This window comes from Salvelinus namaycush, chromosome 7 (genome assembly GCF_016432855.1).
Source record: "Salvelinus namaycush isolate Seneca chromosome 7, SaNama_1.0, whole genome shotgun sequence".
NCBI classification, from domain to species: Eukaryota; Metazoa; Chordata; class Actinopteri; order Salmoniformes; family Salmonidae; genus Salvelinus; species Salvelinus namaycush.
This window is the reverse complement of record NC_052313.1, coordinates 9,721,364-9,748,070: the sequence shown is the minus strand read 5'-3', so window position 1 is coordinate 9,748,070 and position 26,707 is coordinate 9,721,364. Positions and strand designations below refer to the sequence as shown.

The following is a 26,707-nucleotide window of genomic DNA, read 5'->3' as shown; positions in this document are numbered from 1 at the left end:
TTACAGCGTGTAATCACTGGCTCATCACACACATTCTTACTGTGTGTGGTCGTTAAGCCAACAGGAGGACATTAGGTGGAAACCAATACATACATTTTGGAGGAGCAACATTGAGATTTCAGAATCATCTTTTCACAGTCCTATACAATAACCCAGGTCCAATAAGAATCATCTTTTCACAGTCCTATACAATAACCCAGGTCCAATAAGAATCATCTTTTCACAGTCCTATACAATAACCCAGGTCCAATAAGAATCATCTTTTCACAGTCCTATACAATAACCCAGGTCCAATAAGAATCATCTTTTCACAGTCCTATACAATAACCCAGGTCCAATAAGAATCATCTTTTCACAGTCCTATACAATAACCCAGGTCCAATAAGAATCATCTTTTCACAGTCCTATACAATAACCCAGGTCCAATAAGCCAGGAGAAACACCAGTGGATTTATTTATCTTTCCTCTTTAACAATGGTTGGAATGTATAATGACATGTGTATTTAGCCTTTTTCTTATGAGTGTGGCACTGCTAGAACTCTGCGCTGTATCTACCTGAGGTGAGTGCTGGTTCCGTGAGTTGACTCTGGAGGCTCTCAGGGGCACAATCCAGTTCCGAGCCCCCAGACGAGAGCTTGTTTCCCCCACTGTTCCTCCAAGAAAGTCCCTGGTTTTGCTCACTGCTGGAGGCCTCAGAGGTCAGCTCGGACTGCCGGTCACCCACAGTTACAGAGGTCACCGAGGGGTAAGGAGATATTGTGGAGGTCAACGGGGCTTTTGTGGTGGGGGTGGAGCTTATGCTGCAGTTCAGTCTGTATAGCTCCTCCCCTTTCCCCTGTGAGCTGTCAATAAGCTGACCTTTGACCTCTGACCTGACTTGGGTCAGTGGCGGGTAGAGGTCACATGAATGGTCAGCAGGGGAGAGTGGGGAGGAGGTGGGAGAGAGGGAGAAGGGGGAGGAGGTATGGCTGCTCCTCTCAGAGCTTTTCACTTGCAGGCCCTCTACCACCTTGGCCCTCTCCCTCCCTCCATCTTTCCTTTCATCCTTCTCTCCCCCCTTGCTCTCCCCCTCTCCTCCACAGGAGCAGGTCCCGAGGGTTCCAGGGTTGACAGCCTGGCTACAGTCTTCATTATCCCCTACCTCTAATGGTTCCCTGACAGACAACACACACACACAGGAGCCAGCCCACAGTGGAGACACACACACATCCTCTGGTACAACCTCCTCACACACACCATCCTCAGAAACCTCCTCCGCCTCCCCTGACCCCTCACTCCCCACCCCCTCATCCTCCTCCTCCCTCCTCTCCTCCTTCTCCTTCCTCTCCTCCTGCATCTCTTTGGTGGGTGGCAGTTTGACTTGGTCACCAGGTGTAGCTGTAGGACAGGTGTGTGGGGTTTCTGAGGGGCTGTGAGCCAGGCCAATAAGACAGGTTGTCTCACGTAGAGTGCCGCTCTGACCCTCTAGTCCCCCTCCCACGACCCCACTGTGGTAGAGAGGGGCCAGAGTCTCCTGGAAAGAGAGACAGACAGATTAGACTATTTGTCAACTGTTAATGTGTGTCATCTTGACCCCTAAAGAGAGTCTACCTTACCTGCTGTATCCTGGTCCTTTTCAGATTCTGGACACATGATCGTAAATTCACTGTAAGACATAAGAGGATGACATTAGTCAGTCATTTCACTCATTAGTCAGTCATTTTATGCCGAGACATATTTCTATAAAAGCAAAATTCCCTCAACATCATGGTCATACATAACACATGTGATCTCTTCCTCAGGTACCTGAGAGTAGTCGAAGTTTTTTCTTGTAGCAGAAGAGCAGGAGGATGAGGAGACAGAGGACAGTGATGACTGACAGAACCCAGAGTAGGACCCAGGAGGTAGAGGCACCAGAGAGAGGGGGTCCACAGACAGCATCAGTCTGGTCGTTCCCCGTCTGCTTGTCACTCTTCCCCAGACCGTTACAACTGGGAGGAGAAAACACAGGAGAGGACACATTGTAATTATTTCTGTTTTTAGCAATCCAGGCATTCCATCTCTCTTTATCTCTCTTTTTCTCTTTCTCTGCTCTCTCTCAATTCAATTCAATTCAATTCGAAGGGCTTTATTGGCATGGGAAACATATGTTTACATTGCAAAAGCAAGTGAAATAGAAAATAAAGAAAAGTTAAATAATCAATAAAAAATTAACAGTAAACATTACACTCACAAGTTTCAAAGGAATAGAGACATTTCAAATGTCATATTATGGCTATGTACAGTGTTATACTGATGTGCAAATAGTTAATGTAAGAAAGCAAATATAAATAAACATAAATATGGGTTGTATTTACAATGGTGTTTGTTCTTCACTGGTTGCCTTTTTCTTGTGGCAACAGGTCTACTAGCATGTTACATGTGAAACAAGAGGGGAAAAAACTCTAAACCACCTTTACACCACACAGAGATGCGTACAAAGCTCTCCCTCGCCCTCCATTTGGCAATTCTATCCTCCTGATTCCTGCATACAAGTGAAAACAAAAGCAGGAAGTACCAGTGACTAGCTTAATACGGAAGTGGTCAGATGACGCAGATGCTAAGCTACAGGACTGTTTTGCTAGCACATACTGGAATATGTTCTGGGATTCATCCGATGGCATTGAGGAGTATACCACATCAGTCACCGGCTTCATTAATAAGTGCATCGATGACGTTGTCCCCACAGTGACTGAGTGTGGGGACAACATGCCCCAACCACTACATGCCCCAACCAGAAGCCATGGATTACAGGCAACATCCGCACTGAGCTAAAGGGCAGAGCTGCCGCTTTCAAGGAGCGGGACTCTAACCCGGACGCTTATATGAAATCCCGCGATGCCCTCCAACGAATTATCAAACAGGCAAAGCGTAAATACAGGACTAAGATTGAATCCTACCACACCAGCTCCGGATGTGGCAGGGCTTGAAAACTATTCCAGACTACAAAGGGAGCCCAGTCGTGAGCTGCCCAGTGACACAAGCCTACCAGACGAGCTAAATTACTTCTATGCACGGTTCGAGGCAAGCAACAATGAAACATGCATGAGAGCACAAGCTGTTCCAGACAACTGGGTAATCATGCTCGCAGTAGCCGATGTGAGCAAGACCTTAAAACAGGTCAACATTCACAAGCCTGCAGGGCCAGACGGATTACCAGGACGTGTACTCCTAGCATGCGTTGACCAACTGCCAAGTGTCTTCACTGACATTTTCAACCTGTCCCTGGCCGAGTCTGTAATACCTGCATGTTTCAAGCAGACCCCCATGGTACATGTGCCCAAGAACACCAAGGTAACCTGCCTCAATGATTACCGAACCGTAGCACTCACGTCTGTAGTTATGAAGTGCTTTGAAAGGCTGGTCATAGCTCACATCAACAACATCATCCCAGAAATCCTGGACCCAGTCCAATTTGCATACCGCCCCAACAGATCCACAGATGACTCTATTATAATCAACAATGAATGCCCTTTTCCACCTGGACAAAAGGAATGCCTACATGATAATGTTGTTCATTGACTACAGCTCAGCGTTCAACACCCGTTACGAAGTCCACTGGCTCCTGGACTTCCTAACGGGCCACCCCAGGTGGTAAGGGTAGACCACAACACATCTCCTATGCTGAACCTCAACACGGGGGCTCCTCAGGGGTGCATGCTTAGTCCCCTCCTGTACTCCCTGTTCACCCATGACTGAGTGGCAAAGCACGACTCCAACACTATCATTAAGTATGCCTGGAACTGTGGTGCCAGGACAACAACCTCTCCCTCAACGTGATCAAGACAAAGGAGATGATCGTGGACTACAGGAAAAGGAGGGCCGAGCATGCCCCCATTCTCAGCGACAGGGCTGTAGTGGAGCAGGTTGACAGCTTCAAGTTCCTTGGTGTCCACATCACCAACAAATTATCATATTCCAAACACACCTAGAAAGTCGGGAAGAGGGCACGACAATGCCTATTCCCCCTCAGGAGACTGATAAGATTTGGCATGGGTCCTCAGATCCTCAAAAATGTATACAGCTGCACCATTGAGAGCATCCTGACTGGTTGACTCACCACCTGGTGTGGCAACTTCTCGGCTACCGATTGCAAGGCGCTACAGAGGGTAGTGTGTACGGCCCAGTACATCACTGGGACCAAGCTCCAAGCCATCCAGGACCTCTTTACCAGGCGGTGTCAGAGGAAGGCACTATAAACTGCCAAAGACTCCAGCCACCCTAGTCATAGACTGTTCTCTCTGCTACTGCACGGCAAGCGGTACCGGAGCGCCAAGTCTAGGTCCAAAAGGCTGCTTAACAGCTTCTACCCCCAAACCATAAGACTGCTGAACAGCTAATCAAATTGCTACCCGGACTATTTGCATTAACACCCCCCCTTTTTATGCTGCTGCTGCTCTCTGTTATTATCTATTATCTACGCATAGTCACTTTACCCCTATCTGCATGTACATATTACCTCAATTACTTCAACTAACCTGTACCCCCGCACATTGACTCGTAACCGGTACCCCCTGTATACAGTGCCTTGCAAAAGTATTCATCCCCCTTGGCGTTTTTTCCTATTTTGTTGCATTACAACCTGTAATTTAAATAGATTTTTATTTGGATTTCATATAATGGACATACATAAAATAGTCTAAATTGGTGAAGTGAAATGAAAAAAATTATACAAAATTAAAACTGAAAAGTGGTGTGAGCATACGCATTCACCCCCTTTGCTATTAAGCCCCTAAATAAGATCTGGTGCAACCAATTACCTTCAGAAGTCACATAATTAGTTAAATAAAGTCCACCTGTGTGCAATCTAAGTGCCACATGATCTGTCACATGATCTCAGAATATATATAGACTGGTTCTAAAAGGCCCCAGAGTCTGCAACATCACACAGCAAGGGGCATCACCAAGCAAGCGGCACCATGAAGACCAAGGAGCTCTCCAAACAGGTCAGGGACAAAGTTGTGGAGAAGTGCAGATCAGGGTTGGGTTATAAAAAAATATCAGAAACCTTGAACATCCCACGGAGCACCATTAAATCCATTATAAAAAATGTGAAAGAATATGAAACCACAACAAACCTGCCAAGAGAGGGCCGCCCATCAAAACTCACGGACCAGGCAAGGAGGGCATTAACCAGAGAGGCAACAAAGAGACCAAAGATAACCCTGAAGGAGCTGTAAAACTCCACAGAGTGGATTGGAGTATCTGTCCATAGGACCACTTTAAGCCATACACTCCACAGAGCTGGACTTTACGGAACAGTGCCCAGAAAAAAGCCATTCCTTAAAGAAAAAATAAGCAAACACATTTGGTGTTCGCCTAAAGGCATGTGGGAGACTCCCCAAACATATGGAAGAAGGTACTAGGGTCAGATGAGACTAAAATGTAGCTTTTTGGCCATCAAGGAAAATGCTATGTCTGGCGCAAACCCAACACCTCTCATCACCCCGAGAACACAATCCCCACAGTGAAGCATGGTGGTGGCAGCATCATCCTGTGGGGATGTTTTTCATCAGCAGGGACTGGGAAACTGGTCAGAATTGAAGGAATGATGGATGGTGCTAAATACAGGGAAATTCTTGAGAGAAACCTGTTTCAGTCTTCCAGAGAATTGAGACTGGAACGGAGGTTCACCTTCCAGCAGGACAGTGACCGTATGCATACTGCTAAAGCAACACTTGAGTGGTTTAAGGGGAAACATTTAATAGACTTGGAATGGCCTAGTCAAAGCCCAGACCTCAATCCAATTGAGAATCTGTGGAATTACAACTTCTTAGGGCTAGGCGTCCTAGTGCGCAATTCTAGTAAATAATCATACAAATTATGGATATTAAACATTTAGGTACATACAAGTGTCTTATATCGTTGAAAGCTTAAATGCTTGTTAATCTAACTGCACTGTCCGATTTACAGTAGCTATTACAGCGAAAGCATGCCATGCGATTGTTTGAGGATGGTGCCCCACATCAAAATATTTTTCCACCGGCACAGGTTTCATAAATTCACAAATAGCGTTCAATATTCACTTACTTTTTGAAAATCTTCCGCTGATTTGTCATCCAAAGGGTCCCAGCTATAACATGGTGTCGTTTTGTTAGATAAAATGCTTCTTTATATCCCAAAAAGTCAGTTAAGTTGGCCCCATCGATTTGAGTAATCCACTCGTTCAACATGCAGAGATAGGAATCGAAAAATCTACCCCTAAACTTTGTTTCAACAAGTCAAAATACATTTCTATTTACTCCTCAGATACCCTCAAATGTAATCAAACTATAATATTTCTTACGGAAAGAAGTATGTTCAATAGGAAACCGATTTTAGCAGGTGTCCCTGTACTAAAACTGATGTTTCTTAATCGTTTTGGAAGTTACAAGCCTGAAATCTTGGAAATAGACTGCTGACTCCCTGTGGAAGTATGCCCCTATACTTTCCATTGTAATTTCCATTGTATGGTCTCTCTCTCAAAAAATATTCTGGTTGGTTTTTCTTTGGATTTTCTCCTACCATATCTATTGTGTTATTTTCTCCTACATTATTTTAACATTTCTACAAACGTCAAAGTGTTTCCTTTCCGATGGCACCCATTATATAAATATCCTGGCTTCAGGGCCTGAGCAACAGGCAGTTTACTTTTGACGCATCATTCAGGCAGAATTTGAGAAAAAAGAGGCCTAGCCCTAAGAAGTTTTAACGAACCCATCCAACTTGAAGAAGCTGGAGCAGTTTGCCTTGAAGAATGCGCAAAAATCCCAGTGGCTAGATGTGCCAAGCTTATAGAGACATACCCCAAGAGACTGGCTCTACAAAAGGTGGCTCTACAATGTATTGACTTTGTTTTTTTGTCTTATTTCTTGTTTGTTTCACAATAAAACATATTTTGTATCTACCAAGAGGTATGCATGTTGTGTAAATCAAATGATACAAAATCTATTTTAATTCCAGGTTGTAAGACAACAAAATAAGAAAAATGCAAAGGGGGGTGAATACTTTCTCAATTCACTGTATAGCCTCGTTAGTGTTATTGATTTGTTGCTCTTTAATTTTTTACTTCTGTTTATTTAGTAAAAATTCATATTTTTCTTAAAACGCCATTGTTGGTTAAGGGCTTGTAAGTAAGCATTTCATGGTAAAGTCTACACCTGTTGTATTCGGTGCATGTGACAAATACATTTTGATTTGGTTTGAGATCTTGCTGCCGTGATGGCACACTGTGGTATTTCCCCCAATATATATATGGGAGGGAGGTTATCATAATTGGATTTGTTTTGGAATCCTTTGTGGATCTGTGTAATCTGAGGGAAATATGTATATCTAATATGGTCATACATTGGGCAGGAGATGAGGAAGTGCAGTTCAGTTTCCACCTCGTTTTGTGGGCAGAGTGCACATAACCTGTCTTCTCTTGAGAGCCAGGTCTGCCTACGGCGGCCTTTCTCAAAAGCAAGGCTATGCTCACTGAGTCTGTACATAGTCAAATCTTTCTTTAATTTTGGGTCAGTCACAGTGGTCAGGTATTCTGCAACTGTATACTCTCTGTTTAGGGCCAAATAGCATTCTAGTTTGCTTTGTTTTTTGGTAAATTCTTTCCAATGTGTCAAGTAATTATATTTTTGTTTTCTCGTTATTTGGTTGTGTCTAATTGTGTTGCTGTCCTGATTTTCTCTGCCCCTGTTTGTGTTTGTGAACAGAGCCCCAGAACCAGCTTGCTTAAGGGACTCTTCTTTAGGGTAATCTCTCTGTAGGTGATAGCTTTGTTATGGAAGGTTTTGGAATCGCTTCCTTTTAGGTGGTTGTAGAATTGAACACTCTTTTCTGGATTTTGATAATTAGCGGGTATCGGCCTAATTCTGCTCTGTATGCATTATTTGGTGTTTTACGTTGTACACTTGTTGTTTGTGTACATAGATTTTATAACGTCATATGTGTTTCCCTCAGCACCACAGGCCTTTTTGGGTTGGATGGTTTGTATTTTGTCCTGTAGTTCATTCAATGCAATTGGAGAATCCTGCAATTGGAGGTTCTGGTAGTCTTTAGTAGCTGATTCTAAGATTTGTAATTGATCATGTACAGTATATGTTTTTGCTCTTTGTTCTTTGTGATAGAGCCAAAATGATTGCAGAAGTGGTTTATCCACACATCTCCATCTTGGATAGATAACTCTTCGTGTTGTTGTTTGTTTAGTGTCTTCCTATTTTCCCAGAAGTGGTTAGATTCTATGGATTCTTCAGGTACATTGAGCTGATTTCTGACGTGCTGTTCCTTCTTTTTTGTAGTTTATTTCTGTATTGTTTTAGTGACTCACTATAGTGAAGGCGTATGCTCAGGTTTTCTGGGGCTCTGTTTTTGGTTGGATAGGTTACTCAATTTCTTTCTTAGGTTTTTCCATTCTTCATCAAACCATTTGTCATTGTTTTAAATTTTCTTAGGTTGTCTGCTTGAACGTTTAAGATATCTTTCACTCTTTCTTTCTTTCTCTCTTTCTCTCTCTCTCTCTCTGTCTCTCCCCCCTCTCCCTCTTCCCCATATCCCTCACCCTCTCTCTCCTTCTCTCTCTGCTCTCTCTGCTCTCTTTCTTTCTCTCTCCCTCTCTGTTCGTTCTATTGGTTCACCACAGAGCCAGGCAGTGGTAGACGCAGCTTTGTGTTCCAGGGGAAGTGGTGTGGCATTAGTCAGAACACTGATGCGGTGGAGCTTTGGGCGCCTGCAGAAACCTGTTCCTGTCTCACTCGGGCACACTGGACTAAAAATACGAGCACCCAGAGAAAAATCTGTGTATGACGGGACATGGTGTACAGTATTTGTGTGTGTGTGTTAAACTCACTTGGTCCACAGACTGCATGGTTCCATAGAGGTGTTGGGAGAGAAATGTCCTCTCCTGCACGCAACACAAGTTCTCCTGCCCGACTCTGAGTTTAAAACACAAACAACAGAGGAGAAAGAGTAAACAACTGGACTGCTGACAACAGTAGCGACACAGACGTGTATGTGTGTGTGTGGTTTTGTGTGTGTGTGTGTGTTTGGGTATATGCATTCCTGCATGTGTATGTGTGTCTCTCTCTCTCACCAGTGTCAGTCTCCAGTCCATATCCTGGTCCACAGGTAGGAATCTTCTCACAGAACTCACAGTTGATGGGAGAACACTGTAAACCAGGTTTACACTGACAGGGTACTGCAGCCAGGCGGTTACTGGGCCTCACACGGTTAAAGCCCTTACCTGGGGGCCACACACAGGTCAGGGGTTAGAGGTCAGCAGACACCACAGACATCAGCATCTCCAAAAGGCTTTGTATAAAATGTCAGACAAACACCAGTTGAAACTGACTAGAAAACAAAGCTTCAACAATAGACTACTGACTCCCCCAGATAGACTCCACACTACACCCAGTCCAAGGCCCAGTCCCCCAGATAGACTCCACACTACACCCAGTCCAAGGCCCAGTCACCCAGCTAGACTCCACACTACACCCAGTCCAAGGCCCAGTCCCCCAGATAGACTCCACACTACACCCAGTCCAAGGCCCAGTCCCCCAGATAGACTCCACACTACACCCAGTCCAAGGCCCAGTCCCCCAGATAGACTCCACACTACACCCAGTCCAAGGCCCAGTCACCCAGCTAGACTCCACACTACACCCAGTCCAAGGCCCAGTCCCCCATATAGACTTCACACTACACCCAGTCCAAGGCCCAGTCACCCAGCTAGACTCCACACTACACCCAGTCCAAGGCCCAGTCACCCATATAGACTTCACACTACACCCAGTCCAAGGCCCAGTCACCCAGCTAGACTCCACACTACACCCAGACCAAGGCCCAGTCCCCCATATAGACTTCACACTACACCCAGTCCAAGGCCCAGTCCCCCAGATAGACTTCACACTACACCCAGACCAAGGCCCAGTCACCCAGCTAGACTCCACACTACACCCAGTTCGAGGCCCAGTCACCTACTGACCTGTGTCACAGAACTTCTGAGGCAGACATTTGGTCTCGTTGGTCCAGTCAGGCTGGTACTCATCACTGCCACACGGACGACACTTTGTGTCAGAGTATCCAGCACACTCTGCAAACACATAGAACCCTGGGGGGGAGAGAGACGGTTAGGGGGAGGCCAGACTGGCCCGCTGGTATTATCCCAATACCTGATTTACAATGCTTTCTCAATGGGAGTCGTACATTTGATGTGCCGACGGATACGTAACCATCCGTTTAGCCAATTAGAAAACAGGGAAGTTTATACGTCACACACTGACCACGGACCAAAATGAATTTGTTCTAATTTGGTGTCCGTAAGCCACGGATCAGTCTGACTCAGCCCTTAGTCTGGACACCAGTTATACACCAATGTTCCAGTGGTCTGTTGATGTAGGAGGGGAATGGAGTATGTTTTTGTGTGCGTGTGTGTGCGTGTGCGTGTGCGTGTGCGTGTGTGTGTGTGTGTGTGTGTGTGTGTGTGTGTGTGTGTGTGTGTGTGTGTGTGTGTGTGTGTGTGTGTGTGTGTGTGTGTACAGTGGTTCTTCCTTTAAAAGTTGCGGAGTACTGCAGCACAGCTTGCGGGGTGCCGCAGAATTCTGTGGCACGTTATTAAGTGTCAGCCATTGTTGCCAGAATGACGCGATTTACCACAATCTTCCACCATCTACCACAAACGGTCACGGCATAAGCTCCAAACTTTTAAAGGAAGAACCACTGTATGTGTGTGTGTGTATGTGTGTATGTGTGTGTGCGTGTGTGTATGTGTGCGTGTGTGTGTGTGTGCGTGTGTGTAGTTTACCTGGTTCACACCTGCTGCAGCATCTCTTTTCTTTGAGGTACTGCTGCTGGGAACAGGTGGGTCTAGACAGGGCTCTCTGGAAGGCAAAACACAGACCACTATGATCAATCTGGTTGTGTCAAGGTGACAGTAAATCCAAGCACAACATCATTCATTCACTCATTCATGCATTTGTTTGTTCATCCATCCATCCATCCATAGGCATGATAAGCCTATTAGCTCTCAGCTCATGAAATGACAGCCTGTCAGGACTTAACGGTGGCTGTAGGAAGGATAGGAAAGGGAGGAGGATTGCCCAACTCTTGCCTGCTGTCCGAAGAAAGAGAGAAAGAAAAAGAAGACCTTAAAGGCATTCCATGGCGCGCCTGTTACCACGGCAAACTTTCTCACATTCTTCCTGTTCCATGGCTCACGCCTGTTACCACGGCAAACTTTCTCACATTCTTCCTGTTCCATGGCTCACGCCTGTTACCACGGCAAACTTTCTCACATTCTTCCTGTTCCATGGCTCACGCCTGTTACCACGGCAAACTTTCTCACATTCTTCCTGTTCCATGGCTCACGCCTGTTACCACGGCAAACTTTCTCCCTGTCAACAGAGCTCCTTCTGGAATAAAACTTTGCTCTAATGATTTGACTACAAACTGTTCTAACAATCAAGCCCTTTCTACAACTCCAAATGTCATCCATTAAAACAAAGCCATAAAAGTCCTAGTGCTTGCCTCAGCAGAGCAGACTGGCAGAGAGCCTGTAGAAGTCAACAGGATGGATCCCAGGCTATAAAGGGAGGGTGGCCCCCTCAGCCCTCAGTGGTTTGTTAACTTCTCTAGGATAGGGGGCAGCATTTTCACGTTTGGATGAAAAGCATACCCAAATTCAACTGCCAGCTACTCATCCCCAGAAGATAAGATGTGCACATTGTTAGTAGATTTGGATAGAAACACTCTGAAGTTTCTAAAACTGTTTGAATCATGTCTGTGAGTATAACAGAACTTATTTAGCAGGCGAAACCCCGAGGACAAACCATTTTTTTTGAGGTCACTCCCTTTTCAATGAATTTTCATTGGGAATACAGATTTCTAATTGACCTTCTTGCAGTTCCTACCGCTTCCACTGGATGTCAACAGTCTTTAGAAATTGGTTGATGGTTTTTCCTTTGTGTAATGAAGAAGTACGGACATTTTGAATCAGGGTCACTTGTGGTGTACTATTTGTTAGAGGCGCGTAACCAGAAAGCTAGCTACAGTTTGTTTTAATCCTGTACTGAACACAGATCATCCCGTCTTCAATTTTATCGATTATTTACGCTAAAAAATACCTAAAGTTGTATTATAAAAGTAGTTTGAAATGTTTTGGCAAAGTTTACAGGTAACTTTTGAGATATTTTGTAGTCACGTTTCACAAGTTGGAACCGGTGTTTTTCTGGATCAAACGCGCCAAATAAATGGACATTTTGGATTTATATCGACGGAATTAATCGAACAAAAGGACCATTTGTGATGTTTCTGGGACATATTGGAGTGCCAACAACAGAAGCTCGTCAAAGGTAAGGCATGAATTATATTTTGTATTTCTGCGTTTTGTGTTGCGCCTGCAGGGTTGAAATATGCTTATCTCTCTTTGTTTACAATGGTGCTAACTCAGATAATAGCATCGTTTGCTTTCGCCGAAAAGCCTATTTGAATTGTGACATGTTGGCTGGATTCACAACCAGTGTAGCTTTAATTTGGTATCTTTCATGTGTGATTTAATGAAAGTTTGATTTTTATAGTAATTTATTTGAATATGGCGCTCTGCATTTTCTCTGGCTTTTGGCCAAGTGAGACAGTAGCGTCCCGCCTAAACTCAGATTTTTGGATATAAATATGAACTTTACCGAACAAAACATACATGTATTGTGTAACATGAAGTCCTATGAGTGTCATCTGATGAAGATCATCAAAGGTTAGTGATTCATTTTATCTCTATTTCTGCTTTTTGTTACTCCTCTCTTTGGCTGGAAAATGGCTGTGTTTTTCTGTGGCTATGTACTGACCTAACATAATCGTTTGGTGTGCTTTCGCCATAAATCCTTTTTGAAATCAGACATGTTGGCTGGATTCACAACAAGTGTAGCTTTAATTTGGTGTCTTTCATGTGTGATTTCATGAAAGTTGGATTTTTAATAGTAATTTATTTGAATTTGGCGCTCTGCATTTTTACTGGCTTTTGGCCAAGTGGGACGTTAGCGTCCCACATATCCCAGAGAAGTTAAAGCACGGAGATCATTATAATGAACACTTCAGCATTAGTCCCTCTCTACTGTGAACACTGATGGTGTTGTGATCTAGCCACCCTGTGCTGTTGGCAGGGGTACGGTGGTAAGCTAATACAATACCCCCCTAGAGTAATAGTGTTATGAGAGAAAACCGAACCCAGACGTAAAAAAACGACTCATTCTTCATTTCTATAAATCTTCACCACCACAGGCCCAGAGTGCTACGGCCCAGTATTACTGACCCCATCCTAAAGCATCTGACATTAGCTCCGCATCACTGTCACATGGTACAACTCCTGTCCCCTTCCCTCTGTCTCTGCCCCTACCAATTGTACTCCAGTCACAAAGAAAATGAATTTAAAGCTTTTCACCTTGGAGTTTTTCTTGTGACCCACCAAGTAAACAAAACAAAGTCTCTAGCCAATTTATTTAACCTTTATTTAACGAGGCAAGTCAACTTAAGCTGCATCCCAGAACGAATCAGCTGACTGGCTGCAACCAACCTTTTGAAACCCCCCAATGATAAACTGTTTCGTCTGTGCGTCTGCAGTGCCCCAAAAACATGATGACACAAATCCCAACAAGTGTTTAATTACTTCCACAGAGTGTCTCACATGAGTCATTGTTTAACTTTAAACGATGGACGCCACTCACAGTTGTGACCACAGTCATAATGATCAACATGTGTTAGAAGAGACGAGATGACGAGAAGGACACAGTTCCCATACATCCGCAGAGAAGACAATCTTATAGCGGGATAAAAACAAAGAAAGGAGGTGGGCGAAGAATGGAGACGTGGTTCTGGGCGAAAGGGGACAGGAAACCAAAAGAATGCTGGGAATCGTATTTCTGTTTTAGCTGCCTCCGAACATCAGGCAATAATTATCAAACATTGTTGCAATATGTTTTCATTCCCTAAATATATAAGAGCATGGCCAGATCCACCCTAAATGATTACAGGCTATACAGAGAGAGACGGGCCAGGATGTAACATAGACAAACAACCTTTCTAACTTTATCTGACAGTGCAACTACAGTCAGTTCAGTTACATACAGACAGCGGTTCCCAAACTGTCTGGATGCCAAACTGTTTTTGTGTGTGCTTTGACCGATCAAAAAGTATTTGAGTTTATCTTCTGTTGTGACCCACCAAGAGAGAGAGAGAGAGAGAGAGAGAGAGGAATAGAGAGAGAGTGAGAAAGCGAGAGAGAGAGAGAGAAAGAAAGAAAGAAAGAAAGAGAGAGAGAGAGAGAGAGAGAGAGAGAGAGAGAGGGGGAGAGAGATCTGTGATCCCTGATTCATATCATCTCCTATCATGTGAGATATATTCCAGTCTTTCTCAGCACGCTGGCTGATTTGCATAACTGCCACGCCAAGCTCTGACTCCTGGCCAACGTCCCTCACAGCTAAACCTGACTCCTGGCCAACGTCCCTCACAGGCAAACCTGACTCCTGGCCAACGTCCCTCACAGGCAAACCTGACTCCTGGCCAACGTCCCTCACAGACAAACCTGACTCCTGGCCAACCTCCTTCACAGGCAAACCTGACTCCTGGCCGACGTCCCTCACAGCTAAACCTGACTCCTGGCCAACCTCCTCCACAGGCAAACCTGACTCCTGGCCAACGTCCCTCACAGCTAAACCTGACTCCTGGCCAATGTCCCTCACAGGCAAACCTGACGCCTGGCCAACGTCCCTCACAGGCAAACCTGACTCCTGGCCAACGTCCCTCACAGGCAAACCTGACTCCTGGCCAACGTCCCTCACAGGCAAACCTGACTCCTGGCCAACGTCCCTCACAGGCAAACCTGACTCCTTGCCAACGTCCCTCACAGGCAAACCTGACTCCTGGCCAACGTCCCTCACAGCTAAACCTGACTCCTGGCCAACCTCCCTCACAGCTAAACCTGACTCCTGGCCAACCTCCTTCACAGGCAAACCTGACTCCTGGCCAACCTCCTTCACAGGCAAACCCGACTCCTGACCAATCTCCCTCACAGGCAAACCCAACTCCTGGCCAACCTCCTTCACAGGCAAACCTGACTCCTGGCCAACCTCCTTCACAGGCAAACCTGACTCCTGGCCAACCTCCTTCACAGGCAAACCTGACTCCTGGCCAACCTCCTTCACAGGCAAACCTGACTCCTGGCCAACCTCCTTCACAGGCAAACCTGACTCCTGGCCAACCTCCTTCACAGGCAAACCTGACTCCTGGCCAACCTCCTTCACAGGCAAACCTGACTCCTGGCCAACCTCCTTCACAGGCAAACCTGACTCCTGGCCAACCTCCTTCACAGGCAAACCTGACTCCTGGCCAACCTCCTTCACAGGCAAACCTGACTCCTGGCCAACCTCCTTCACAGGCAAACCTGACTCCTGGCCAACCTCCTTCACAGGAAAACCTGACTCCTGGCCAACCTCCCTGATATGAAATTAACTGGCCAGTGTTTCCAGATTTCTAAGAAATATGACCTATATTTAATTACAATAAGACTGAAATAGTTTTCCTTCCAAGTAATTATAATTAAGTATGCTAAAAATCCACTTTTCTGGTTTGGAATGATGTGGGTGTACACCGTTCACTAAACATATTCGTGCGAGTAGACCACCGATTGACCAGCTCATCCTCTCTTTGAGATACAAGTTGGAGGTTGGCTTTTTTTAAAGTCTTTTTTTCTCCAATTAATAATGCTTTGGCCACAAATACGAGTATAGCATGAATCAACAACATTATTTAGGTATGAGTTAACAGAATATTAACTTTTAAAAGTGAGATTTTCACTAGTTACTTTAAGGATTTTATACCTGGATCTTTGTAGACTAGAGATTTGAATCTACAAGTAAGTAAAATAAAATAAACATACATGAGGGATACAAAGTATATTGAAAGCAGGTGCTTCCAGACAGGTGTGGTTCCTGAGTTAATTAACCAATTAAAACGTCCCGTCGTGCTTAGGGTCATGTATAGAAATGCAGAGTTGCCAATTGTTTTGGCTACCATGGCTAGAAGAACAGTACTCAGAGACTTTGAAAACGGGGTCTCAAATGAGCATAGGGGGTGTAAAGTGTGTGTGTGTGTGTGTGTGTGTGTGTGTGTGTGTGTGTGTGTGTGCGTGTGTGTGTGTGTGTGTGTGTGTGTGTGTGTGTGTGTGTGTGTGTGTGTGTGTGTGTGTGTGTCAGTCACAACCCAATTGAACACTTATTAGAGATTCTGGAGCGGTGCCTGAGAACGTTTTCCACCACCATCAACAAAACACCAAATGATGGAATTTCTCGTAGAAGAATGGTGTCGCATCCCTCTAATAGAGTTCCAGACACTTGTAGAATCTACAGTACCAGTCAAAAGTTTGGACACACCTACTCATTCAAGGATTTTTTTTATATTTTTACTATTTTCTACATTGTAGAATAATAGTGAAGACATCAACACTAAAAAAGAACACATATGGACTCATGTAGTAACCAAAAAAGTGTTACACAAATCAAAATATATTTTATATTTGTGATTCTTCAAAGTAGCCACCCTTTGCCTTGATGACAGCATTGCACACTTTTGGCATTCTCTCAACCAGCTTCACCTGGAATGCTTTTCCAACAGTCTTGAAAGAGTTCACACATATGCTGAGCACTTGTTGGCTGCTTTTCCTTCACTCTGCGGGCCAACTCATCCCAAACCATCTCAACTGGGTTGAGGTTGGGTGATTGTGGAGGCCAGGTCATCTGATGCAGCACTCCATCACTCTCCTTCTTGGTCAAATAACCCTTACACAGCCTGGAGGTTGTTGGGTCATTATCCTGTTGAAAACAAATGATGGTCCCACTAAGTGCTAAACAGATGGGATGGCGTATCGCTGCAGAATGCTGTGGTAGCCATTCTGGTTAAGTGTGCCTTGAATTCTAAATAAATCACTGACAGTGTCACCATCAAAGCACCCCCACATCATCACACCTCCTCCTCCATGCTTCATGGTGGGAGCCACGATGCGGAGATCATCCGTTCACCTACTCTGCGTCTCACAAAGGCACCATGGTTGGAACGAGAAATCAAAAATGTGGACTCATCAGACCAAAGGACAGATTCCCACCAGTCTAATGTCCATTGCTCGTGTTTCTTAGATCAAGCAAGTCTCTTCTTCTGGTGTCCTTTAGTAGTGGTTTCTTTGCATTAATTCGACCATGAAGGCCTGATTCACACAGTCTCCTCTGAACAGTTGATGTTGAGATGTGTCTTACTTGAACTCTGTGAAGCATTTATTTGGGCTGCAATTTCTGAGGCTGGTAACTCTAATGAACTTATCCTCTGCAGCAGAGGTAACTCTGAGTCTTCCATTCCTGTGGCGGTCCTCATGAGAGCCAGTTTCATCATAGCTCTTGATGGTTTTTGCGACTGCACTTGAAGAAACTTTCAAAGTTCTTGAAATTGTCTGAATTGTCTGACCTTCATGTAATGATGGACTGTCGATTCTCTGTGCTTATTTGAGCTGTTCTTGTCATAATATGGTCTTGGTCTTTTACCAAATAGGGTTATCTTCTGTATACCACCCCTACCCTGTCACAACACAACTGATTGGCTCAAACCCATTAAGAAGGAAAGAAATTCCACAAATGAACTGTTAACAAGGCACACCTGTTAATTGAAATGCATTCCAGCTGACTACTTTAAGCTGTCATCAAGGCAAATAATGTCTACTTTGTAGAATCTCACATATCAAATATATTTTGATTTGTTTAACACTTTTTTGGTTACTAAATTATTCAATATGTTATTTCATAGTTTTGATGTCTTCACTATTATTCTACAATGTAGAAAATAGTAAAAAATAAAGAAAAACCCTGGAATGAGTAGGTGTTTCCAAACTGTTGACTGGTACTGTATGCCAAGGGGCACTGAAACGGTTTTGGCGGCTCGTGGTGACCCAACACCCAATTGAGACAGTTTTTGTTGCTGCTTCCTATATGTTGGCAGTTACCTCTAAGGTACTCAGCGAAGTTACTGCATGATAATCTCATGTCTTTTCATGCTAATAAGCAAGTGACATAAATTATGACTTTCAAACATTTTACTATTGGTTAACAAACCATGGAACAGCTATTTAGAAGAACTATCTCTGTCTAAATAACTGTCTGTTAATCTCTTGATGTGGACAGTAAACAGAACATTCTGCTGCTCCATTGCAAAGTACAAGGCTGCCAATGTATTTGACCGCAACTGTAGTTCCTGTATTTCTCAATGCTACATCTGTCATGCAGCCCATTGCTCAGAAAGTTGCGACATAAACCTGCAGGATGGGGGAAAACAGGGAAGCGAAAACCTCCTTAATCTCCCAGTCAAACCCACATGATTCTGACTTACAGTTACAAGACAGAAGCCAAACACACACACACACACACGCACGCGCACGCACATGCACACACACACACAGTGACTAAGGGGCTGTGTGAGGGGCCTCCAGCCAAGCCAAGCCTGCAGTTACATCTTTGGTGCCAACCAAATAGACCTCAACCACATACATACTTCCACCAGGACACAGTGAACCTAAAGAACTTAACAATAACATACCAAGAATGGACATAAAATCATCATCTTCTGACCAAAATACTGCCTATTTCCCGAATTTGATGAGGCTTTCTGTATGCAAAATACACTTTTCATCTATCTGAACAGTGCCAAAACAGAGCATGTCTTTATAAGGAATGTCATAACCTCATCCTACTTCATCCCATATTTTCACCCAAATAACCACACCAATAACAGGTTATAACCTACTATACACCCATATACCACACCAATAACAGGTTATAACCTACTGTATGCCCATATACCACACCAATAACAGGTTATAACCTACTATATGCCCATATAACCACACCAATAACAGACTATAACCTACTGTACACCCATATAACCACACCAATAACAGGCTATAACCTACTATATGCCCATATAACCACACCAATAACAGGCTATAACCTACTGTACACCCATATACCACACCAATAACAGACTATAACCTACTGTACACCCATATAACCACACCAATAACAGACTATAACCTACTGTACACCCATATAACCACACCAATAACAGGCTATAACCTACTGTACACCCATATAACCACACCAATAACAGGCTATAACCTACTGTACACCCATATAACCACACCAATATCAGACTATAACCTACTGTACACCCATATAACCACACCAATAACAGACTATAACCTACTGTACACCCATATAACCACACCAATAACAGACTATAACCTACTGTACACCCATATAACCACACCAATAACAGACTATAACCTACTGTACACCCATATAACCACACCAATAACAGGCTATAACCTACTGTACACCCATATAACCACACCAATAACAGGCTATAACCTACTGTACACCCATATAACCACACCAATAACAGGCTATAACCTACTGTACACCCATATAACCACACCAATAACAGGCTATAACCTACTGTACACCCATATAACCACACCAATAACAGGCTATAACCTACTGTACACCCATATAACCACACCAATAACAGGCTATAACCTACTGTACACCCATATAACCACACCAATAACAGGCTATAACCTACTGTACACCCATATAACCACACCAATAACAGACTATAACCTACTGTACACCCATATAACCACACCAATAACAGGCTATAACCTACTGTACACCCATATAACCACACCAATAACAGACTATAACCTACTGTACACCCATATAACCACACCAATAACAGGCTATAACCTACTGTACACCCATATAACCACACCAATAACAGGCTATAACCTACTGTACACCCATATAACCACACCAATAACAGGCTATAACCTACTGTACACCCATATAACCACACCAATAACAGACTATAACCTACTGTACACCCATATAACCACACCAATAACAGGCTATAACCTACTGTACACCCATATAACCACACCAATAACAGGCTATAACCTACTGTACACCCATATAACCACACCAATAACAGGCTATAACCTACTGTACACCCATATAACCACACCAATAACAGGCTATAACCTACTGTACACCCATATAACCACACCAATAACAGGCTATAACCTACTGTACACCCATATAACCACACCAATAACAGGCTATAACCTACTGTACACCCATATACCATACCAATAACAGGCTATAACCTACTGTACACCCATATAACCACACCAATAACAGGCTATAACCTACTGTACACCCATATAACCACACCAATAACAGACTATAACCTACTGTACACCCATATAACCACACCAATAACAGGCTATAACCTACTGTACACCCATATAACCACACCAATAACAGACTATAACCTACTGTACACCCATATAACCACACCAATAACAGGCTATAACCTACTGTACACCCATATAACCACACCAATAACAGGCTATAACCTACTGTACACCCATATAACCACACCAATAACAGGCTATAACCTACTGTACACTCATATAACCACACCAATAACAGGCTATAACCTACTGTACACCCATATAACCACACCAATAACAGGCTATAACCTACTGTACACCCATATAACCACACCAATAACAGGCTATAACCTACTGTACACCCATATAACCACACCAATAACAGGCTATAACCTACTGTACACCCATATAACCACACCAATAACAGACTATAACCTACTGTACACCCATATAACCACACCAATAACAGGCTATAACCTACTGTACACCCATATAACCACACCAATAACAGGCTATAACCTACTGTACACCCATATAACCACACCAATAACAGGCTATAACCTACTGTACACCCATATAACCACACCAATAACAGGCTATAACCTACTGTACACCCATATAACCACACCAATAACAGGCTATAACCTACTGTACACCCATATAACCACACCAATAACAGACTATAACCTACTGTACACCCATATAACCACACCAATAACAGGCTATAACCTACTGTACACCCATATAACCACACCAATAACAGGCTATAACCTACTGTACACCCATATAACCACACCAATAACAGGCTATAACCTACTGTACACCCATATAACCACACCAATAACAGGCTATAACCTACTGTACACCCATATAACCACACCAATAACAGGCTATAACCTACTGTACACCCATATAACCACACCAATAACAGGCTATAACCTACTGTACACCCATATAACCACACCAATAAATTGGCTATAACCTACTGTACACCCATATAACCATACCAATAACAGGCTATAACCTACTGTACACCCATATAACCACACCAATAACAGGCTATAACCTACTGTACACCCATATAACCACACCAATAACAGGACTATAACCTACTGTACACCCATATAACCACACCAATAACAGACTATAACCTACTGTACACCCATATAACCACACCAATAACAGGCTATAACCTACTGTACACCCATATAACCACACCAATAACAGGCTATAACCTACTGTACACCCATATAACCACACCAATAACAGGCTATAACCTACTGTACACCCATATAACCACACCAATAACAGGCTATAACCTACTGTACACCCATATACCACCAATAACAGGCTATAACCTACTGTACACCATACCACACCAATAACAGGCTATAACCTACTGTACACCCATATAACCACACCAATAACAGACTATAATCTACTGTACACCCATATAACCACACCAATAACAGGCTATAACCTACTGTACACCCATATAACCACACCAATAACAGACTATAACCTACTGTACACCCATATAACCACACCAATAACAGGCTATAACCTACTGTACACCCATATAACCACACCAATAACAGACTATAACCTACTGTACACCCATATAACCACACCAATAACAGGCTATAACCTACTGTACACCCATATAACCACACCAATAACAGGCTATAACCTACTGTACACCCATATAACCACACCAATAACAGGCTATAACCTACTGTACACTCATATAACCACACCAATAACAGGCTATAACCTACTGTACACCCATATAACCACACCAATAACAGGCTATAACCTACTGTACACCCATATAACCACACCAATAACAGGCTATAACCTACTGTACACCCATATAACCACACCAATAACAGGCTATAACCTACTGTACACCCATATAACCACACCAATAACAGACTATAACCTACTGTACACCCATATAACCACACCAATAACAGGCTATAACCTACTGTACACCCATATAACCACACCAATAACAGGCTATAACCTACTGTACACCCATATAACCACACCAATAACAGGCTATAACCTACTGTACACCCATATAACCACACCAATAACAGGCTATAACCTACTGTACACCCATATAACCACACCAATAACAGGCTATAACCTACTGTACACCCATATAACCACACCAATAACAGACTATAACCTACTGTACACCCATATAACCACACCAATAACAGGCTATAACCTACTGTACACCCATATAACCACACCAATAACAGGCTATAACCTACTGTACACCCATATAACCACACCAATAACAGGCTATAACCTACTGTACACCCATATAACCACACCAATAACAGGCTATAACCTACTGTACACCCATATAACCACACCAATAACAGGCTATAACCTACTGTACACCCATATAACCACACCAATAACAGGCTATAACCTACTGTACACCCATATAACCACACCAATAAATTGGCTATAACCTACTGTACACCCATATAACCATACCAATAACAGGCTATAACCTACTGTACACCCATATAACCACACCAATAACAGGCTATAACCTACTGTACACCCATATAACCACACCAATAACAGACTATAACCTACTGTACACCCATATAACCACACCAATAACAGACTATAACCTACTGTACACCCATATAACCACACCAATAACAGGCTATAACCTACTGTACACCCATATAACCACACCAATAACAGGCTATAACCTACTGTACACCCATATAACCACACCAATAACAGGCTATAACCTACTGTACACCCATATAACCACACCAATAACAGGCTATAACCTACTGTACACCCATATAACCACACCAATAACAGGCTATAACCTACTGTACACCCATATAACCACACCAATAACAGACTATAATCTACTGTACACCCATATAACCACACCAATAACAGGCTATAACCTACTGTACACCCATATAACCACACCAATAACAGACTATAACCATATCTTCGTCATTAATACAACCATAACCCATCACGATGCATTGGAATGGAAACGAGAACGTCCGGTAAAAACAAGGCCAGCAAGAATGCATCCAGTTTTATGTGGCTTCTGAGGTTTACCGGGACCGGGAGAGGGGCGGGAGCGTGTGGACACGTCCCAAACATAACTGTTTCCAGTCATCGCTGGAACATAAACATTTCTTTCAATGTATATTTATCTGTCAACTCCACCAGAACAATAACAATGGCTAGATGGAAACTGTGCAACAACAAGCACACACACATGTAGGTGTTTCAACTAATTATTAACAACTGGTTCCACAGCCTTTTTATTTGTTTACTAAACTTGTCGGTCCAAGTGTTACCTGAACCCCCCAAAAAATCGTTGCCCAAAATTAGCTCCAACTTGAGAAATCTTTGGCCAAAAATTCAGTCAATTTAAAATTATGCTTTTGCTCAAGTTGTCTCACATGTTAGTTCAACTATGAATTATTGTTTGGGCATTTGAACTAAAGAAGGCTTTGCAAGTAGTTATAGTAACAGTGCTTTTAACATACAATGTTTTACATTTACAAATTTGACACACCTTGACATTGTGCATGTTCATTTATACAATAATTATTATTCAAACATGTCCTCATCTGTGATTTGAACTCACAACCTCGGTTCAACGCAATCCGAGCGTCCTGCTACGCCACCATGGCTGTGTCAGTTATCAGTTCATCTGACTATTCTCTCACCATTGATTTAATTGACTTATTTCAACAATTTGAGGTTTTCAGTCTAGTTGTCTAATGTTGTCTGGGGCATATTATTATGTTTTAATGTTACTCCTGAATCACTGTGGTAAATGTAGTAGTTTTTCTTCAGTGTGTTTTTAACAGAGCTGGGATTTACTTCGAAGTGTAAATTGTAGCAGTACAAGTTCAATCAGTTATTGACATAGACATGGCTGCAATGCAGGAAGATTGGAATGCTGTGAACCAAGAGGTTGTGAGTTCAAATCCCAGATGAGGACATGTTGAGTAATAATTGTATAAATGAATATGCACAATGTAATCATGTAAGTCAAATGTGTAAATTGAAAACATTGTATGTTAAAAGCACTGTGTGTAACTTCTATTTTAGTTAAGATGCCGAAATAATAATTTCTAGTTGAATGAACATACGAGTCAATTTAAGCAAAGACATTTTTGCCTACATTTTCTCATATAGGAGCTAAGATTGGACCACCTAAAAATGTTAAGTTCAGGTAACACTTTGACCAAAGAGTTGAGTAAACAAAGAAAGCATGTGGAACCAGATACTTAATTAATAATATTTAGTTAAAACAACTCAACAAAAAAATCACAGTGTAGGCTAGATCTAGAGGACAGAAAACGTTTGATACATCAACTAAAACAGTTGTCTTGCAATGGCTAGTGTCAATATCCAGAATACACAATCAATCTATTCTAATCTATATGCAGCATATAGATGTATGCATGTATGCATGTTTGACTTACCTGTGCGCACAGAGTGAGAACCAGATGGATGATCCAGCCTTGAAATATCCAACTGGTGGAGAAGTGAACTCTCATTTCTCCTGATTATTCACACACCAGAAAAGAGAAGAGAGCCAGTTGTCTTGTACAGATTTAGGATGATGGATATTGTCGACATTCAAAGGAATCAGTGTGGTTTGTCTGTAAGGCTGGGGATCTTTGAGGGAACTGCAAGGAGCCTCCAGACCGTATATCATTCTCGCTCCGCATGCCCGGTAATGCACGCTCTGCTCTCCTCTCTCCTCACCAATGCACTCTGGAGTGAGCAGCCTCTTGTCTGAGCAAGCTTGTGAAAACAGAGTAAGCTTACTAGGGGAGAGAGATAGTCTAAGCTCCTCCTATACCCTTGTAACCCCCCTCCGTGTGTGTGTTTTGATTGCCTCAGACATGTGTGAGATGCTTTGCGTCTCACAGTTAAAGTAATGTGCTTTCACATTTAAATGAATCCATATAAACCATATAAATCCACATAACTTCATACATCTAGGCTGTCTCTTCCTCTCCACTGTCTTAAACTAACATGACATTCTGTGGTGAGTGCTGTAATGTATTCATTGCAATGAAAACAATGCACAAACCTAGTAATATAGAGATTTAGGGGCGATATTCTAAGGTTTGAACCACTGACCCTACATTCATAGGGTAAACACAATACCTATTGTGCCATAAAAGTTCAGACCCCTTGGCTGGTGGGTATGTGATATGTGTAACAAAATGAGTGAGTGGTATTTGTGGACCCTTTGTACCAGCCTCATTTATCCTCTCTCTCTCTCTCTCTCTCCCACCTCACCTCCCTCTGTTCTCCTGTCTGTACTCCACTCTCAGCTCTACCCCTCCTGCATCCATTCTAAGCCTCCAGCTATAATTTTATATTTGCATAACCGTCACTTTAGATTAGAATGGCTTTCTTCACATTTACTCACCCCTCCTCTCTCTCTCGTTCTCTCTCTCTCTCTCTCATACCAGGGACCAGCATAATCTCAAATGCAAATTCTTGTAATTTTATTTTTTTCTAGGTGTGAGAGGGGGGGGGGGGGGGGATATTTCCTGGAAGCATTCTCTGGAACTTGAGAAAAGGAAATCTTCTAATTCCATGCTCCAGGTACACAGAGCCGACTGAGACGGAGTTGGACTTCTAATTACTGTAGGTAATTCCAGGATTCCGTGAAACTTTGCTTCAGATAACGATGATCCAAAGAAGCAGGGATGTGTTGTATGAGTGATATCTGATATAAAGAAAGATATACTCTCTGTTTGTATATACTGTATATGATTTGCTGCTATTGTTCCTGTTATACAATTATAAGCCTACACTTCAATGTAAGTTATTTTCTATGTCAATAAAAATTACTATTATATTTTTTTCCCTCACCTTTATTTAACCAGGTGGGACAGTTGAGAACAAGTTCTCATTTACAACTGCGACCTGGCCAAGATAAAGCAAAGCAGTGCAACACCAACAACACAGAGTTACACATGGGATAAACAAACGTACAGTCAATAACACAATTGAAAAGTCTATATACAGTGTGTGCAAATGTAGTAAGATTAGGGAGGTAAGACAATAAATAGGCCATAGTGGCGAAATAGTTAGAATTTAGCAATTAAACACTGGAGGGATATACAGGATGTGCAGAAGATGAATGTGCAAGTAGAGATACTGGGGTGCAAAGCAGCAAATTAAATAATATGGGGATGAGGTAGTTGGGTGTGTACAGGTGCAATGATCAGTAAGCTGCTCTGACAGCTGATGCTTAAAGTTAGTGAGGGAGATATAAGTCTCCAGCTTCAGTGATTTTTTGCAATTCGTTCCAGTCATTGGCAGCAGAGAACTGGCCGCCTTTCCTTCCAAAGGTGGAGTTAG

The 26,707-nt window shown here is 43.0% G+C and overlaps 1 protein-coding gene across 1 annotated transcript in view; it reads right to left on the bottom strand.

The window, feature by feature from the left end:
- Positions 1 to 25,093, bottom strand: part of LOC120050307 (tumor necrosis factor receptor superfamily member 11A-like) — a 30,210-nt gene extending 5,117 nt beyond the window's left edge. Inside the window, exons 1-8 of the mRNA XM_038996886.1 lie at positions 24,805 to 25,093; positions 10,793 to 10,868; positions 9,974 to 10,099; positions 9,083 to 9,232; positions 8,840 to 8,924; positions 1,786 to 1,970; positions 1,596 to 1,645; positions 556 to 1,513 (exon numbers count right to left, since the gene is read on the bottom strand). Of these exons, the coding sequence (XP_038852814.1) occupies positions 556 to 1,513; positions 1,596 to 1,645; positions 1,786 to 1,970; positions 8,840 to 8,924; positions 9,083 to 9,232; positions 9,974 to 10,099; positions 10,793 to 10,868; positions 24,805 to 24,879 (1,705 nt within the window). The 5' untranslated portion in view covers positions 24,880 to 25,093. The remainder of the gene's footprint in view (positions 1 to 555; positions 1,514 to 1,595; positions 1,646 to 1,785; positions 1,971 to 8,839; positions 8,925 to 9,082; positions 9,233 to 9,973; positions 10,100 to 10,792; positions 10,869 to 24,804) is intronic.
- Between the last annotated feature and the right edge of the window lie 1,614 nt (positions 25,094 to 26,707).